At 37.2% G+C, this 18,092-nt stretch overlaps 1 protein-coding gene across 13 annotated transcripts in view; it reads left to right on the top strand.

The window, feature by feature from the left end:
• SYNE1 (spectrin repeat containing nuclear envelope protein 1) overlaps positions 1 to 18,092 on the top strand; it is a 492,337-nt gene that overhangs the window by 178,802 nt on the left and 295,443 nt on the right. For all 13 annotated transcript variants that reach the window (XM_018053370.1, XM_018053378.1, XM_018053374.1 and 10 more), the window contains 9 exons: positions 72 to 236; positions 3,012 to 3,179; positions 4,622 to 4,792; positions 5,779 to 5,919; positions 9,699 to 9,859; positions 11,787 to 11,937; positions 15,045 to 15,272; positions 15,654 to 15,752; positions 17,602 to 17,789. In XM_018053370.1, coding sequence (XP_017908859.1) covers positions 72 to 236; positions 3,012 to 3,179; positions 4,622 to 4,792; positions 5,779 to 5,919; positions 9,699 to 9,859; positions 11,787 to 11,937; positions 15,045 to 15,272; positions 15,654 to 15,752; positions 17,602 to 17,789 — 1,472 coding nt within the window. The remainder of the gene's footprint in view (positions 1 to 71; positions 237 to 3,011; positions 3,180 to 4,621; positions 4,793 to 5,778; positions 5,920 to 9,698; positions 9,860 to 11,786; positions 11,938 to 15,044; positions 15,273 to 15,653; positions 15,753 to 17,601; positions 17,790 to 18,092) is intronic.

The following is an 18,092-nucleotide window of genomic DNA, read 5'->3' as shown; positions in this document are numbered from 1 at the left end:
TTGAATTCTTTCTTGCTGGAAAGTTATGATTCAGTTTTATTTTGCTCATCAAAAGTGTTCTTTCATTCCAGGAGATCAGAAGTGGTATCACCAAAAAAGGGGAGACTCTCAGCTGGCTGAAATCCAGGCTTAAAATTCTGATTGAAGTCTCTTCTGAGGATGAAGCCCAAAAGCAAGGAGACGAGCTGGCAAAATTATCTAGTTCTTTCAAGGCTCTTGGGACTTTGTTGTCAGAGGTAAACTATTTATTCACACGTTAAACGGAAGCTCTGGCTGGAGTCTGGAAGGTTCCTTTGGGTTTCAGTTTAACAAATAATTTTATTTAAAATGTGTATTAATAGTTTAAACTGAATGGTTATAACAAACACTTCTGTATATGAAGATTGGTGGGGAAGATGAGCAGAATCTTTGCTTTGGTAGTCTGTGCCATTATTGGATATGTTATTAATAGTTCAGGTTCACCATCTATATTTAAAGTGCAAAGCTTCTAAATCCACACTTTTACTAGAAGCATTATTTCATGGTCAGTTTCAGGTAAATTACAGAGGTTAAGAACCCAGGTTTGAGAGTCAGACAAGCCCACTGGTAGAGTTTAACTCTGATACCCCATTTCCTACTTAACCATGAGCTTAAAATGGATAAAAAATACCCCAAAAGTTAACTGCAAGAATTGAATGTAATTCTGTATGTAAAGCACTTAGTACAGTGCCTGATGTGCAAGCTGGTTTTAGAAAAGGCAGAGGAACCAGAGGTCAAATTGCCAACATCCGCTGGATCATGGAAAAAGCAAGAGAGTTCCAGAAAAACATCTATTTCTGCTTTATTGACTGTGCCAAAGCCTTTGACTGTGTGGATTACAATAAACTGTGGAAAATTCTGAAAGAGATGGGAATACCAGACCACCTGACCTGTCTCTTGAGAAACCTATATGCAGATCAGGAAGCAACAGTTAGAACTGGACATGGAACAATGGACTAGTTCCAAATAGGAAAAGGAGTATGTCAAGGCTGTATATTGTCACCCTGCTTATTTAACGTATATGCAGAGTACAACCTGAGAAACACTAGGCTGGAAGAAACACAAGTTGGAATCAAGACTGCCGGGAGAAATAACAATAACCTCAGATATGCAGATGACACCACCCTTATGGCAGAAAGTGAAGAGGAACTAAAAAGCCTCTTGATGAAAGTGAAAGAGCAGAGTGAAAAAGTTGGCCTAAAGCTCAACATTCAGAAAACAAAGATCATGGCATCTGGTCCCATCACTTCATGGGAAATAGATAGGGAAACAGTGGAAACAGTGTCAGACTTTATTTTTGGGGGCTCAAAAATCACTGCAGATGGTGACTGCAGCCATGAAATTAAAAGACGCTTACTCCTTGGAAGAAAAGTTATGACCAACCTAGATAGTATATTCAAAAGCAGAGACATTACTTTGCTGACTAAGGTCCGTCTAGTCAAGGCTATGGTTTTTTCTGTGGTCATATATGGATGTGAGAGTTGGACTGTGAAGAAGGCTGAGCGCCGAAGAATTGATGCCTTTGAACTGTGGTGTTGGAGAAGACTCTTGAGAGTCTCTTGGACTGCAAGGAGATCCAACCAGTCCATTCTGAAGGAGATCAGTCCTGGGATTTCTTTGGAAGGAATGATGCTAACGCTGAAACTCCAGTACTTTGGCCACCTCATGCGAAGAGTTGACTCATTGGAAAAGACTGATGCTGGGAGGGATTGGGGGCAGGAGGAGAAGGGGACGACAGAGGATGAGATGGCTGGATGGCATCACTAACTTGATGGACGTGAGTCTGAGTGAACTCCGGGAGTTGGTGATGGACAGGGAGGCCTGGCGTGCTGCGATTCATGGGGTCGCAAAGAGTCGGACACGACTGAGCGACTGAACTGAACTGAACTGACAGTGCCTGAAGTGAAGTGAAAGTCGCTCAGTCATGTCCGACTCTTTGCAACCCCATGGATTATATAGTCCCTGTAATTCTCCAGGCCAGAATACTGGAGTTTTGGTTAGCCTTTCCCTTCTCCAGGGGATCTTCCCAACCCAGGGATTGGACCCAGGTCTCCTATTGCAGGCAGATTCCTCACCAGCTGAGCCACAGGGGAAGCCTGTACAGTGCCTGGAACAGAGTAAATAACGGATGCTGTGCTGTGCTCAGTCGTCTCCGACTCTTTGGGACCCCGTGGACTATATCCCGCCAGGCTCCTCTGCCCAGGGAATTTTCCAGACAAGAATACTTGAGTAGGTTGCCATTTCCTACACTGGGGGATCTTCTTGTCCCAGGGATTGAAACTGCATCTCTTGCATCTCCTGCATTGGCAGGAGGATTCCTTTATCACTGAGCCACCTGGGAAGCCCAAATAACTGATAGCTAATAATAGCAACATGTTCATGTTGAGCCAGCAGGCTAGTAAATTCTCTATTAGGCAAGATCTACTCACTTTAAACCTCTTTATATACATTTCAATGTTTGTAGTCCTTTGTATACTATACAAGACCATCTATTTCATTTCTAGTAAGGCCGCATTTGGCTTCCCTGGTGGCTCAGCAGTAAAGAATCCTCCAGCAATGCAGAAGCTTTGGGAGATGCAGGTTTGATCCCTGAGTCAGGGAGATTCCCTGGAGGAGGGCAAGGTACCCATTCCAGTATTCCTCCCTGGAAAAATCCCATGTACAGTGGAGCCTGGCAGGGTACGGTCCATAGGGTTGCAAAGAGTCAGACACGACTGAAGCAACTTAGCATGCATGCACAAGGCCACATTTACTCTTAACAAGAATATTTTTACTGACCATGTTGTCCTATGAATCTGATGACTTTGTATATGGGAAGATAATGTAAGAACGTAAAGTACAACAAATAGTTATCAGGATTTCTTGAAATTGTTTATAAACTTGCATAGAAAAAATAATCATTTGGCTGACATAGTTCCCTGATTCTGAAAGATCTGAAATTCTCTGTAGATGTTCCTAATCTAACAGTTTGATTGATTTTTATGAAAATCTAGGTTGAAAAGATGTTAAGCAACTTTGGAGACTGTGTCCAGTACAAAGAAATAGTCAAAAGTTCCCTGGAAGAGTTAATCACTGGCTCTAAAGAAGTCCAGGAGGAAGCCGAGAAGATCTTGGACACTGAAAATTTGTTTGAAGCACAACAACTACTCCTTCGTCACCAGGTAGAATGCCTCTTTACTCTGGGGCATTTATGCAAAGTCGCTTAGTTACCGAGAACCAGACAGATGAAGAATCAGGCTCTCCACTGACTTGAGTGGGGAAGATGGGGAGCTTGGGAAGGAACTCAGTCGAATATTTAAAAGAACTTGGCACTTCTGTTCTCCTTATTAAATATTAAATATCTCAGAATATCTTGCAAGGAAAATTCTTAGCCAGCATGATTTGATGATACCAAAATGTTCAAGGAATATTGTGGAAGGAAAATTGATTTAGCTATGAAAACTTTCATAAAACACTAAATTATCCTTTTCTTAATAGAGAAGGAAAGCATAAACAAACTATCATATATTTGAGATGACTATTCTTTTATTATGTTACAACCTTTGATCTTCAGTTTACAACTTTGAATACATCCTGGTTTGGGAAATTATAACTAGCATGAAGTACCAGTCCTTTCTAAAGAGTATGCTCCCATGAAGGATTAAAACTGGAACTAAAGAAGCTCTGGTACATGTATTGATAACAATTTTAATCAGCTTTACTTGTCAAATTCAACAGAAGTGAAAGTATGATTCAAATTAATCTAATGGCAGAATTTTAGCTAACTTAATGTATAGGAAAATGTTAAGTAATTGTCTATGTAATGATATGTCAAAATGGAAGTTGCATTGAAGTAGTTGTAAAAGAGCAGCCTTTAGACTTAAAAAAAAATGCTTAGTGCTATATTGTTCTCAATCACTGGTAAAAGTGTTGTTTGGGTTTCGGTTTACTTTAAATCAGAGAAAGATGAAATTATAGATATTCACAGTAATATATTAATATTAAAACTCTTCATTTGTTGAGCCAACTGCTTGGTTATATGGTGTGTTTACTTTGTGAAAATTCATGTTGTATTTTGAGATTTGTGTACCACTTTTGTTTGTACATCATACTTCAATAAAATATTTATTTTAAAACACACCTTTCTTCAGATATCTTCACATATTAATAATACTGAATATACCCCGGACTTAAATCTCTTCATATTAGCATTTTTAGAACATGATTGATTTTTAAAAATTGAAATTGAGGCTTTGTATTTTTAGGCAGAATATAGTTCTTCAAAGAGAATTATGTCAAATGAATAGTTTTGCCAGATTCCATCTAGGGTATTGCACAAAATATTACATATTGTCTAAATCTGCACACAAAACATGCAGGCCAAATTAATTATGTTGTTTCCCATTAAAAAACATAAAATATTTATAAGTAATGCCCGTCTTTGACTATCACAGAGCCTTCATTACCATCTTAACTATCCATCTTAAGTTTAAAATGCAGTTTAGGTTCCCGCTCAGGAGATTTTACCTTTCTGTACCTCCATTATAGCGTGGGTGTTTATGTCCGTACTTAGTTGCTTAAGAGAGTTAACATTTCTGTCCATCTGTTGAACAAATGCTTCCAGCAAAAGACAAAGAGGATCAATGCAAAGAAGAAGGACGTGCAACAGCAGATCGCGCAGGCTCAGCAGGGAGAAGGTGGGCTGCCGCGGCGAGTCCAAGAGGAGCTGCAGAAGCTGGAGAGCACCCTGGACAGCGTGGAGCACAGTCGGGAGAAACAGGAGCGCCGTATCCAGGTAGGAAACCGGAAGTTTCATCATAGGCTTCATTAACTTCTGGGTCACAAGTTACCTCTCCTACTGCTGCTGCTGCTGCTAAGTCGCGTCAGTTGTGTCCGACTCTGCGCGACCCCATAGACAGAAGCCCACCAGGCTCCTCTGTCCCTGGGATTCTCCAGGCAAGAACACTGGAGTGGGTTGCCATTTCCTTCTCCAATGCATGAAAGTGAAAAGTGAAAGTGAAGTCGCTCAGTGTACTAGTGGGAGCACATACTTATTTTTCCTGCCTCTGAGGTGCCAGCGATCTGTTAAACACTTCCTTGAGTGATCGCTTTTAATCATAGCATCAGCTTTGTGAGATGGGTACTGTAATTAGCACATTTTCCAAGAGTGGATGCTTAAAAATAGAGAGTTTGAGGATTTTCCCTGAAAATCAATAGTAAAGATAGGGTTTGAACTCACTCTTGTCTGAATCCAGAAATTTGTTGCTGGATAATTTCACTTTTCTGGACAGCCCAACAGTCTCATCTTTATGATTTATTGTGCCCTTAATACATACAAGTTAATGTGTTCTTGGATTTTTATTTCCACCTACTGACTGCCCACTCCTATTTCCGTGTCTCTCTCTCTCCCTTCTTCCTTCTGTCTCTCCCTTCTCTCTTCTATCTTCCCTTTAATCCTTTATTTTCTTGAGACACACTGAAGGGTTTCTTTCCTTTGTCCCATACCTACATTAAGTAATATCCTTAGATTCATAGGGCTTTGTAGCAGATAGAAAAATTTGAGTCCTAGGCCACATATCCTTTTTGTAGGTGAACTGAGACTCAAGAAGGGAAATTCCTATAGAAGATGTAAGGATGATCTTTAGTCAGTGTAGTCATCTGACATTGGAACTAAGTTAACTGGAAGTTCACAGCCTAACAAATGAATGAAAATGTGACTGTATTTTGTGAGGCATTCTGATAATTCATAACATGATATATTGTTATTTTTTTCAAATTCAGGTCACATTAAGAAAATGGGAGAGATTTGAAACAAACAAAGAGACAGTGGTCAGATACCTTTTTCAAACAGGTTCCAGCCATGAACGCTTCTTGAGTTTTAGCAGTTTGGAAAGCTTATCTTCAGAACTGGAGCAGACAAAGGTATATTGGCAAGACCATATAGGCCTTTGGTACCCTTAATTTCCATGAAAAGCTGTTTCTACTTCATCATGTTATTAATTATTATAATTATTCATTTAGTCAATTCTTACTGTTTACAGTTCACTCTTCAATACATTGGTCAAGTCACTCTGGGGAATGAAAACATAAATAAGATTTAAACATCAAGAAGTAAGAGAAAGTTTTCATTAAAGTGGAAAATGATTAGTTTCCTAGTAGATGGAGAAAGTTCCAAAACCTCTTTCTGAAGGCAGTGATATTTTTAACTGAACTTTGAAGGGCAGAGAAGACACAGAAAAGCAGAGTTTGGGGCAGAAAACCAGCATTCCTGTAACAGGAAATGCTATGAAGTATTAAAGTGTGAGAAATGGGAATTCGCTGTTGTAAAGCAGAAACAGAGAAGTGAAGTTTTAAAGGAAATTTGGACTGCATCACAAAGATTCTTGAAGGTCTCTACCCTTAAAGTTTTGTAAGAAAGACCAGAAAAGCTGTACTTTAGGGAGATGAGTTTTTAAGCTGGTGTAGAACTTTGAAGGGGTAGAAGTCTGCAGTCATGGGATCTAATTATAACATCATCCATTGCTTGTGTACATGAATAGGAACATGAATTAGGGTAATGGGGATGACAATGGATATATAAGGACAGATATAAAAGGGACAGAGTAAAGAAAGAGGGGATGATACCCAAGGTTCTGAGCCTGACGGAGATAATGGTAGCAAACCAGGAAATTGGGTTAGCTGTTAGTAGAGGAAGATAAACAAGTCACATTTACTCTTTGCTGACCTAATTAGTTGATGGCTATCATTTTCTTTAATCACAAAACCAGTCCTTAGAGATAGGTGCCGTTATTAATCATGTTGTACAAATGAGAAGATATAAGGTACAAAATTGTTACTGAATTTATCCTAGATCTTGGAATTACTAATTTTGAGGCTGGAATTCAAACTCAAGAACTCTGAGTCTAGAGCCCATAACCTCATATATAACTGTATCATATTTTCATTAAAAAAACTGAGCTACTTTACTGGTTGTTTGTATATGCTGCTGCACACACGTATGGCAGCTGGAATGATTGTTTTCTATTACTTTGTTTACTTGTTGTTAATACAGCTTTCATGCCTGTTGTAATCCTCGAGTGGCTATACTGAGGAGCTTGAGGGTTTTCTGTCTGCCATTGCATGTTTAGAGCAATGTCACATTTAGTCTTCATAACAAGGTTTTAATGATGAGGAAATGGAAATTCAGAGTTATGTGGCTCAAACACCTAAGAGTTATATGGCTGAAGACCTAGCTGATGTCAGAATCCATTCTCTCCTGCTGCTTCCTGCCACCACTCATGTCTTCTTGAAATTTAGAGATAAAACCTTATGACAGTACTCTAGTTTTATTGAACTTGGTTTTTATCAGCATCATTTTGTTCTCCGGATTCCTCTGCACTGCTTTCCCCATATGTAGCTCCCTCAGAATGCTCTTAGATTGAATGTGTATTTTTGCTGTTGTTCCATTGCTAAGTCCTATCTGACTCTTTGAAACCCCATGGACTGCAGCATGCCAGTCTCCTCTGTCTTTTACTGTCTCCCATAGTTTGCTCAAATTCATGTCTACTGAGTTCATGATGCTGTCTAACCATCTCATCCTTTGCCACTCTCTTCTCCTTTTGCCTTCAATCTTTCCCAACATCATGGTCTTTTCCAATGAGTCAGCTCTTTGCATCAGGTAGCCAAAACATTCGAATTTCAGCTTCAGCATCAGTCCTTCCAATGAATATTCAGAGTTGATTTCCTTTAGGATTGACTGGTTTGATCTCCTTGCAGTCCAAGGGACTCTCAAGAGTCTTCAGCACCACAAGTTGAAATCATCAATTCTTTGGAATGTATATAAGCATTTTCAAACATAACTCTGCTTTCTCCATTTTTTTCTGGGTTCTGAAAAACACTAGGAGGGAAAAACACTATTTTACACTTCTGATTTTATTCATGGGGTTCTGCTGTTATTCACAGTTTCACAGCTGAATCTGCAGTGACTCTGAGTTCACATATAGCGATAGCATTTAATAATTTAATAGATGCTTATAACCACAGAATTTAATGTTGTGACAGTACATATTGTATTTTAGAATATTATAAATCTCTCTGTCATAAGGAACCTGTACTTACTGATCTTTTATTCTTTCAAATTGCAGGGTACTTCTCTGAAGTAATATTGATAATTTCTATGAGGACGTTAAATCTTTCAAACATGAAGATGCAATAGTATTATGTAGTAACTATCTTATATTGCATATGTAATAATTCTGAGAGATGCTATGTAAGAAAAGGCAGCTATCAGAAGTTTGATTTTTCAAAATCATTTGCATTACCTATTTAAGAGAGAGGAGTTTATGATCAAAATGTAAACCTTCTATGATATAATCCAGGAGAAGGAATGAGATGCTAAGTTACTCAAAATTGTCTCTGGATTTACCTTTCCTAATTCAGTATTCAATACATTTACCTGGTAAAATTGAGACAACTAAAAGTTACTGATACCTCAAATATATTGTTAATTTTTGAATTAAGGTTGTTCACTATCATTGAAAATCAGTGTGTGAACTTCATAAATGTTTTTGTCCTCAACTTTATGTGATGGACATTAAAAAAATGATAATAGATACTTGTCAGAGTGCCAGGTACTTAAAAATGAAGTTACTAGTGAAATGCTAACAGTGACCTTAGTTAGAACAATTTTACTATCTGCATTTTACATAAAAGAGCCTGAAAAATAATTTGTCAAAGTCAAACAACTAGTAATTAGCAAATCCAGAATCCAAGTTCAGGTTTGACTGGTTCAAAATTTTTCTTCTTTCCCTTGTATAGCATATGGATATATGGTAGATAAGATTTAACAGCATCAAGATCAGTTTATAACTCTTTTCAGAAAGCTAGTTAACAAAATGTTTCTTTAAAGATCAGTGATACTCTGTATTGATCAAAATATCCTTCAATTAAATAAATAAGTATTTATAGGCACTGGTCTAGAAGTCTGTTATCTTTATGACTGAAAAAAAAAAAAAAAGCAATCACTGTTGCTGCTGCTGCTGCTGCTAAGTCGCTTCAGTTGTGTCCGACTCTGTGCGACCCCATAGACAGCAGTCCACCAGGCTCCCCCGCCCCTGGGATTTTCCAGGCAAGAACACTGGAGTGGGTTCCCATTTCCTTCTCCTATGCACGAAAGTGAAAAGTGAAAGTGAAGTTGCTCGGTTGTGTCCGACTCCTAGCGACCCCATGGATTGCAGCCTCCCAGGCTCCTCCGTCCATGGGATTGTAGAGGCAAGAGTGCTGGAGTGGAGTGCCATTGCCTTTACCAGTCACTGTTGACCATTGCCCAACAGCCTGCAATAAGCTGATATAGGCATGAACAAGTTACAGTTATTATCATGCAGCTAAGAATTTTAAACACAAACCAGGAAACACAAACCAGGTGACCACTGAGTCAATGTTTTTTGGGGAATTGTTGGATAAAAATGAAAGTAGTTCTCTAACTATGAAGGTCTGGTTGTGGTTTCACTTATATAAAAGTAAAATAATTTAACAAACTGTCTATTTTGGCCATAATGAAAATGTCTGTTTTATTGCTAAAAGTATCATATGCCAATATTCATACATGTTTGAATCTATCTATTCATCTCTCCATCTAATCCGGTGAGACTGTACGTTCAGTTTATTTGAGGGCAGAGTTTAACAGAAGAGGCTGCCTTTACAATTATAATATCTTTTTTTAGGAGTTTTCTAAACGAACAGAAGGTATTGCAGTCCAGGCTGAGAATCTTGTGAAGGAAGCTTCAGAGATCCCACTTGGGCCCAAGAATAAGCAGCTGCTTCAGCAGCAGGCCAAGTCAATCAAGGAGCAAGTTAAAAAATTAGAAGACACCCTTGAAGAAGAGTATGTGCTTGACAAGTCCTAGACTTTCTTCTCTGAGATTGTTTCATAACGCTGTTTCCTGTATATTGTATTCAAAACATTCTTTTAAAATCAAAGTGTTTGTGTATTTCAGCATGTTTTGAGGAAGCAACTTGCAGTTCAAAAGAAAGCATCGGCAATAGAGAATCCAACATCTATAAGTGAGGGGCGTGATTTTTGCATTGTAAACTGATTCTGTTCATGAGAAAGCCATATCTATAAAATTCAAGTGGCCTTCATACACTGGAAAGGAGAATCTCAAAAAAGAACCAATATTTAAAATAAGTTTTTTTACTCTGTTATACTGCTGTCACCACTTAGAGGGAAGGGTAGATTTTTGGTTGTGTAGGTTCTAGGTCTAAACACATAGACCAAGCATCTCCAACTCCAAGAAGCTCACAGAGCTTACTTACAGTGCCTCAATATTCAAATTGTCACTGATTGTATACTATTTCCAAAAATTAACTTCAAAAATATATTTTATTTTTAAACATTTAATGTTTAAATATCTAAAAGAAAGAAATTATAGTTTGGCCTGTGGTATCCTGTTTTGTACAAAACAGACACACACACAAATTTGGAGGGGATAAACATATGGCCAGTAACCAAAATAATATGGCGTAACAGTTCTACTTGGAAGGTTATTTAGTGGCATATCACCAACACGTATTGTTTTTAAGGTATAGGGCATAATTTCTAAGATGGGCTTTAAAATGCAAAATTTGTTTTTAATACTATGAATATCTTAAAATTAATGTACATTTATCTAAACTTTAAAATTTGTTAAATTATTTAAAACAAATTGTGACTTAAAACTTTAAATATTATCTATTGGGTAGAAATAGTAAAACAGTTTATTCGAAAGGAAGCTACATCTATCTATATTAGAAATATCCTTTTGAATCTGTATTTCATTAAAAAGTTGCAATATAATGTAGCTTTCATTACCTGTGCTGATGAGAACATAGGTATATCCAGGGTATACATTTGAGATTGCAATATTATTGAATTTGACAATCATTCATGCCATTGTATTTTCCTAATGTCTTCAAGTGCCTTTTGGTAAACAGGGAAATTCTTTTTTTTAACCCAAGGACTTAATCGTTCAATGATATCCTCTTAGTTTCCTAGTCTTTTTCTAAACGGAAAGCCATAATCTCTTGCTTAGATATGTATAACTACCACATGGTTATATATACATAATTAATACAAACTGGGAATGTATAGCTGAAATTTTATTCACTAGATTTATTACAAATAAAGCCCAAGTTGTCTAAAAGCAGTTAGGGTGCTCATGTACAAGAATTTATAAAGTCTTTTGGAATCAAGATCATCCAGACTCTAAGAATAGCTGAAATTGTGATAGATAGTAGGTTGCAGGCTTCACTCTAATAATAGAAGCAGTTCCTGCATGACAGCATGGGATTCAGACTACAAGCTCTATCTTGATTCACAGAGATGTATTTTAGAAAGATCTTTGAGTATAAAGCATCACTAAACATCTCTCCTCAAGAGCCAAAGGACCATGTTGGCAAAAGTGGGACTGTTAAAAATGTTATGTGCTCTGTAATCAAGGCGGGCACTTTACTAAAATAAGCCTTGGCAACTACTGGTCACGTGCAGTGTTTAACCAGATTATACCTGGATTCAAACTGTTTGGACCCAGCAGTATTTTCTTCAAAGCACAGTTCCGTTCATAATATAGAGTAGTGCTACCTCAGAGGAGACAGGAAGACTTGAGGACTGACTAATTCAGGTCAAAGGTGCACTTTTTTCCCCTGTTCTAATAGTTTCAGCTTCGATGTGGTCACAAATGTCTTCACTATCCTTTCACTTGGTGATTTAAAGGGAGATGTATTTTTCTCTATTAAAATACTGCATTTTATTTACTTAATTTGGTTAATTTTAGTATTAAAACCATGGAAATGGTGAAAAACAAGTGGGATCATTTTGGCACTAACTTTGAGACCCTGTCCATCTGGATAACTGAGAAAGAAAAAGAACTCAATGCCTTGGAGACGTCATCATCTGCCATGGACACACAAATCAACCAAATTAAGGTGACCTGCTCACAAGTTATATTTATAATCCATCTCTAGCTTTTAAGAGCACCTTTCTTATGTTTCATCAAATGCTGTCTGACCCCAGGACAAATATTTCATTGCCATGTGACTCTATTAAAATTAAATTCACACAAAATGCTGAGCTAAGAGGTCTTGACTGATACTGGGCAACGCTTAATAGATGGAATTATGTATTAATACTGACTGACTTATGCATTCAAAGTCATTTTTGTGTGCAATATCATTAAAATGTTTTTATGGTTACATTATTCTTTTCCTTGACTTTGAATTAGCGCCATTAGAGTCCCCTGTTGATGGATTTATATGCCATGAAATATATTCATCATCTACAACCTTACTTTGTAAGAACAAGTCTGAATGTCTAGCTTAAGTATTAGTAGCATTTACCCTCACCAACCACAAAGAAGGGTTCAAGAAATTGCTTTCTTTAGGTGAAGCAATCAGATTCCATTGCTTTAACACTGGCATTTATGATGCCTCTGGGGGTGTGGACTGAGATGTTCTGATATGCTGTCCCACAGTTCTCAGATAACCATGTGTATAAACTGTCATCATCCACTTCATTCAAATAGCGTACCAAAAAAAATGAGCTGAAAGAAATGAATCCCGAGCATTCATTTCTCCTTCTTCTGTGCTATTTTTACACAACACATTTTCAAACTCCAGCCACTTCTTTTTCTGTCTCAGCTCATTTTTTTGGAATGGGAAAACCCTCTGCCATTTCATTTGATTAAATATAGTAAAATGAATAACAAGGTAAGGGAACGTTTCACATTATGACTCAGAAGAAGTCATTGCCATGTGCATGGTGGGAGGTGCAATATGGTTTAGCTAAGATTACATGCTGGACAGATTGCCTATCAAACATCTTCTGCAGTCAAGGGTACCCGGAGTTTGGTGTCTGCAGTCTAGCTTATGTCCTATGTGATACACCAGGAAAAACAGCTACCCAGCCATTAAGGAATATCCGAGAAATATGTTTAATTTCTAAAACTGTTTGTAAAGTTGCCATTTAATAATTTCCACTAAATTCTAAGAAAACAAACAATAGTCCATTTAAATAATTTCATCTCAAAATTTTTCTTTCAAAAAACTTTTGACATAAACCCTTTTAACTTGTTTATCCTTTCTCTAAATTCACTTTTCTATTTTTTAAACCTTAATTCCACAACTTCTGAAATACACCAGTAATCAAAAGTATCACATTGTTACTCTTTAAGAAACAGAATAATCATGTATTTTATTTTTAAGTGTATAAGCATTCAATTGTGAATTGCCATGCCATCAAGCTAGAAATACATTTTAATATTCTGATATGGCACTTTGAAAAGTATCTAAAAATGAATACGAATAACAGGAAAAATATATTTGCTAGAAATAAGCAGATAGAGTTGAATTTATTGTACAGTAGAATCATAAGTTCATGTTCTATTTCCAAACAGAAGACTGGGTTATAGGAAATATTCAAAATATGTTAACACTTGTCATAGTATTTTCACTTTAAAACAGTTTTAGGATTAAAATTAATAATGCATTTGCATGTTACCATGAAGATATCTATAATCTCATTTTTGTTATATATTACATGCTGTTCCAGATTTACTAATTTCTTATTCATTCCTAATGATAACTCAAAAATGATAAAAACATTCAATATGTTCATCTTCCATCTTCTCTTCTTGGACTGGAATTTTTTCTGCCACAACCCAGCAGTATAATTATATAGTTAGCATCTATGAATTTGTTAATGGCATGTATTATGCTGAAAACGAAAAATCTTTATCTTAACTAAGATTATTTCACTAAGGCGTTGGAAGAGCCTACTACAACTATTAGCACATTAAAAAACTCAAAATATATTTGTTGAATTTTTTAGTAACTTTTCCAGAAAAATCATCTTAAAAGACAGCAAAACAAAGAAAGATTGTATCAATACTCAAACAACAAGCGTCCGTTAGCTATATCACTTTAGTCACAAACATAAAAATGCAAACAAATAAATGAAGTATCCCTGGCATTAATCTGATGCCAGTTATTTCTGACTGTCTTATCTAGACAGAAGTTGTTTCTTACTCTGTTGCTTCACCTGGACAGAAGTCATATATTTTTCTGGCATAACAGTATTTTCTATTTAAATTATTTGGAACTGAAACTTGTCTGGATTTTTGGCTTTATTTTGATTGGATTATTTGGATTTTTTCTCAGAGAAATAGTTTTTCATCTATGTTTATAAGAAACCTCTGTCCCCAACACACACACACACATACACACGCTCAGTTCTTTCACAGTTTTCAGTACTCTTTCTGTATTGGGTAATAGATAAAATGTCCTCCTGCCCCAAACAGAAATCATAGTCTGTAGGTTCTTTACTGTCAAGTCCATAGCTAGCAAATAAAGCAGTGATTCCCAGAGCGGATTTCCTGGGTCAGCAGCAGTGAATCACCCCAGAAGTTGTACAGCTGCAAAGTGGGCCTCACCTTAGACCCAGCGAGTCTGAGTCCCTGAGGATGGGGCCAGGTGTCCCTACTGTATTCCGAATTTGGACATCATTGGCATAAAGATTAGTTGATAAACTTTAAAAGACTAGGTTGAAGCAGAAGCAGAAAATTTTTTTAGCATGATTAAAGTATGAAAAACTAAACTACATTCTAGGAAAATTTAATGTATGTCAATGTTAGCATTCCTGTGAGTTTGGGAACATACTGCTTCCCAGACCAACTGGTCAAAATTCTCAACTCATAGAATAAGAAGAGAACTTTCTGAATCTTCAAACAAACAGTAAGAGTTCCTGGGTCACGTTTCTGCTGCCTTCCCTTCAAGCAGGGTGGGTGTTTCTCCTTACTCTCCAGCCAGAGAGCGCGCCCACCGTCAGTGTGTGTCTATCCGACTTTGTGTGCCTATCCTTCCCAAATGAGGTCAGGGAACCCACGGTGTGTGTTTGTAGCTGCTCTACAGTGGTGCAAATGTGTTGAAATGCCAGTTAAGGAAAATTCTGCTGATTTTCTCTCTGCAGATGATTGTATCATTTCAGGAAGGCAAGCTTGCTCAGCCTACCTTGTCATTTTTCTTGTTTTAAATATTAGGTCATGATTAAGGAAATAGAAAGTAAGATCAGCAGCATTACAGGACTAGAAGAAGAAGCTCAGTCTTTTGCTCAGTTTATTACCACTGGAGAATCTGCTCGCATCAAAGCCAAGTTAACACAAATAAGAAGATACTGGGAAGAGCTCCGAGAACATGCACAGAGTCTGCAAGGAATAATCCTGGGACATTTATCTCAGCAGCAGAAGTTTGAAGAGAATCTTAAAAAGGTAAGAATTGGCCCATGCATGCTAAAGTTACCTATTTCAGACTGCATTTTATAAATCACCCAGAAATAATGGAATGAGGGAAAAAGACACAATTTGCCAGTTCCTTACCAAGTTGTCAGTGATGACTGAGAGTATAATTTATATGTAACCTTTGGGGAGAATATAAAAATGTCATTATATATTGTGTTCAGAAAGATATTATGGCTTAATTAGATTTCTTTCAAATAGTGGGATACATTGATTTTGTGTTTTTTTTTTAATTTATTTTATCATCACATTGAAAGTTATCCAAAAAAGATAAGCATACTGTTTCCCCAGCAACCTTCTCTGTCTTGATGTATGTCTTCCCCACCATATTTTCATATTTTACCAATGTTTTAGATCCAGCAGTCTGTGTCTGAATTTGAAGATAAACTTGCTGATCCAGTTAAAATATGTTCTTCAGCTACAGAAACATACAAAGTTCTCCAAGAACATATGGTAATAGCATGTCTCAACATTTCTCCTTATTTATCTGCTCAGAAATGTGATAATTCCTGTTTGAAAAGAAAACAGTAAATATTTCTATGACAGTTAAATTTCAAAAAATATTGTATGTTACTTGAGGAATAATATGATCAAATATATTCACTTCATATACTACAAGAAATATAACTATACAAATAAGTTTTTGTTAAAAATATTTATTAAAAAGTAGTCATTTAAGATATATTTCTCTCATAATTAAAACATGTAGCTTTTTCAGATTTACAGCTTTAATAAATCCTGTTACCTCTTGCCAACATTATAAAAAATGAAATGTGCAGAAAATATGCAGATATTTGCATAACAGATTTCAGATTTTAACCCAATACACTCAGATGTGCAAAGACTATGTACTCACTGATTTTTTTCCTCAATGGCTAGCTTTTTTGGTCTGGTCCCTGAACTGGTAACCACTGTGAAAGTGAAGTCACTCAGTCGTGTCCAACTCTTTGCAACCCCATGGACTATAGCTTTCCAGGTTCCTCCATTCATGGGATTTCCCAGGCAAGAATGCTGGAGTGGGTTGCCATTTCCTTCTCCAGAGGAATCTTCCCGACCCAAGGATCAAACCCAGGTCTCCTGCATTGCAGGCAGACTCTTTATGGTCTGAGCCACCGCAGAATCCCAACCACTGTGAGATATGTTGCAAAGCAACAGATGCTTCTGGCAGAATTTAGAGGAAGGAACAAAGCAAGGGAACATGGGCAAAGAAATACTCAAAAGAAGTGTGTTCATTAACACAAAAAATATGCTATTGTTGCACAGTCGCTGAATCACGACTGACTCTTTGTGACCTCACGAACTGCAGCACCCCAGGCTCTTCTGTCCTTCACTGTCCCCCAGACTTTGCTCAAATTCACGTCCAACAAATATATATATATATGTGCGTGTATATATATGTAGCACATATATATATATATATATACATATAATCCCTATCATGTGTGCATGCATGGAAATGTATATATAAACGCAGAGAAGAGGATGCAGTAATAACAAACAATTGACAAAAACACAACTGGAAGGGCAAGTGGAATTTCTATCATTTGAATTTTTATGGTAAGAAATGCATTATATTGTGACTTATACAATTTCTTAAGAAATAACCCCCGAATGAGAAAAAGTAGGAAAATCGGATTTGATGGAATTGTTTTAATAGACAACTAAATTAACAGTTGAGCACCAGAGAGAATAATGCATTTTTTTTTAACCATTTGGATTTCCTAAACCAAGTTGTTTTTCTCTGTCTTGACTTTTTGACCTATAAAATGGGGAATAATGAAAGAGCATACCTCTTAGGGTTCTTCTGAAGAGTAAATGACTTAATGTACATAATGTGTATAACACAGTGCCTGCCACATTCTCAGGTACCCTAATAGTTGTTATCATGGATTCTTGATGTCAGCTATGTCAGTCCTAACTTACCATAGATATTTTAAATAAAATTACAGCATGTTGCATGTAGCTCCTGTAAATCAGGAATAGTGTTTTAAATACTTGTGCTGTAACATGAATAACAATTTTCATATATTGTCTAAATCCTTAAGGGAAAGTTAAAATTATCCCTATAAACAGGGACAGTTTCTTATTTGGGGAATAGTTTCTGTTCTCATCTTTGACTTCTGCATTTATGAAGTAATTGTCACTCTGTCTTGCTGAAAATCACACCCAGAGACATTTTTTAGTACCACAACTGTTTATTGTGACATTGGGGAAATGTTTGGTGGTAACTGGTCTCCAGGGAAAATATGGGTCTCCTTCCTTGGTGCTGGGACTTTATTGCACTCTTTCGCCCTCGCGTCAGGATCTCTATCAGGCCCTGGAATCGCTGACCAGCACGGTGGCTGCCCTGTCAGCCAGCGCTCGGAAGGTATCCAACAGAGACGCCTCCATCCAGGAGGCTGCAACCATGCAACGGAGCTATGAGGGTTTGCTCGGTCGGGCGAAGGAGAGACAGACAGAGCTGGAGAAGCTGCTGGCCTGCTGGCAGAGGTGAGCAACCTTCCTTCTCCCATTGGCAGCCAGGGTATCAATAGCTACTCTTTAGTGGAAAATTCTGAACTTTGAGGAATGAGAAGTGATCATCCCACACGTAAAACTCCTCAACTCATGTGCCTACCATGGGAAGACACCGATCTTCATTATAAGATGAAGTCCCCTAGTTGTGGAAAAAGATGCGTGTCTGTCTTAACACATGGCACAGATATAGACACATGGGCAAGTTCATACACAAATGCAAAAAGAGGGGTTTTGGGACTTTCACACCCAGAAAAAGACAACCAACACTGTGGCATT

Source organism: Capra hircus, chromosome 9 (assembly GCF_001704415.2).
Source record: "Capra hircus breed San Clemente chromosome 9, ASM170441v1, whole genome shotgun sequence".
Lineage (NCBI taxonomy): Eukaryota > Metazoa > Chordata > Mammalia > Artiodactyla > Bovidae > Capra > Capra hircus.
Note: the sequence above shows the minus strand (reverse complement) of the source record. Positions and strands in the feature narration are given on the sequence as shown.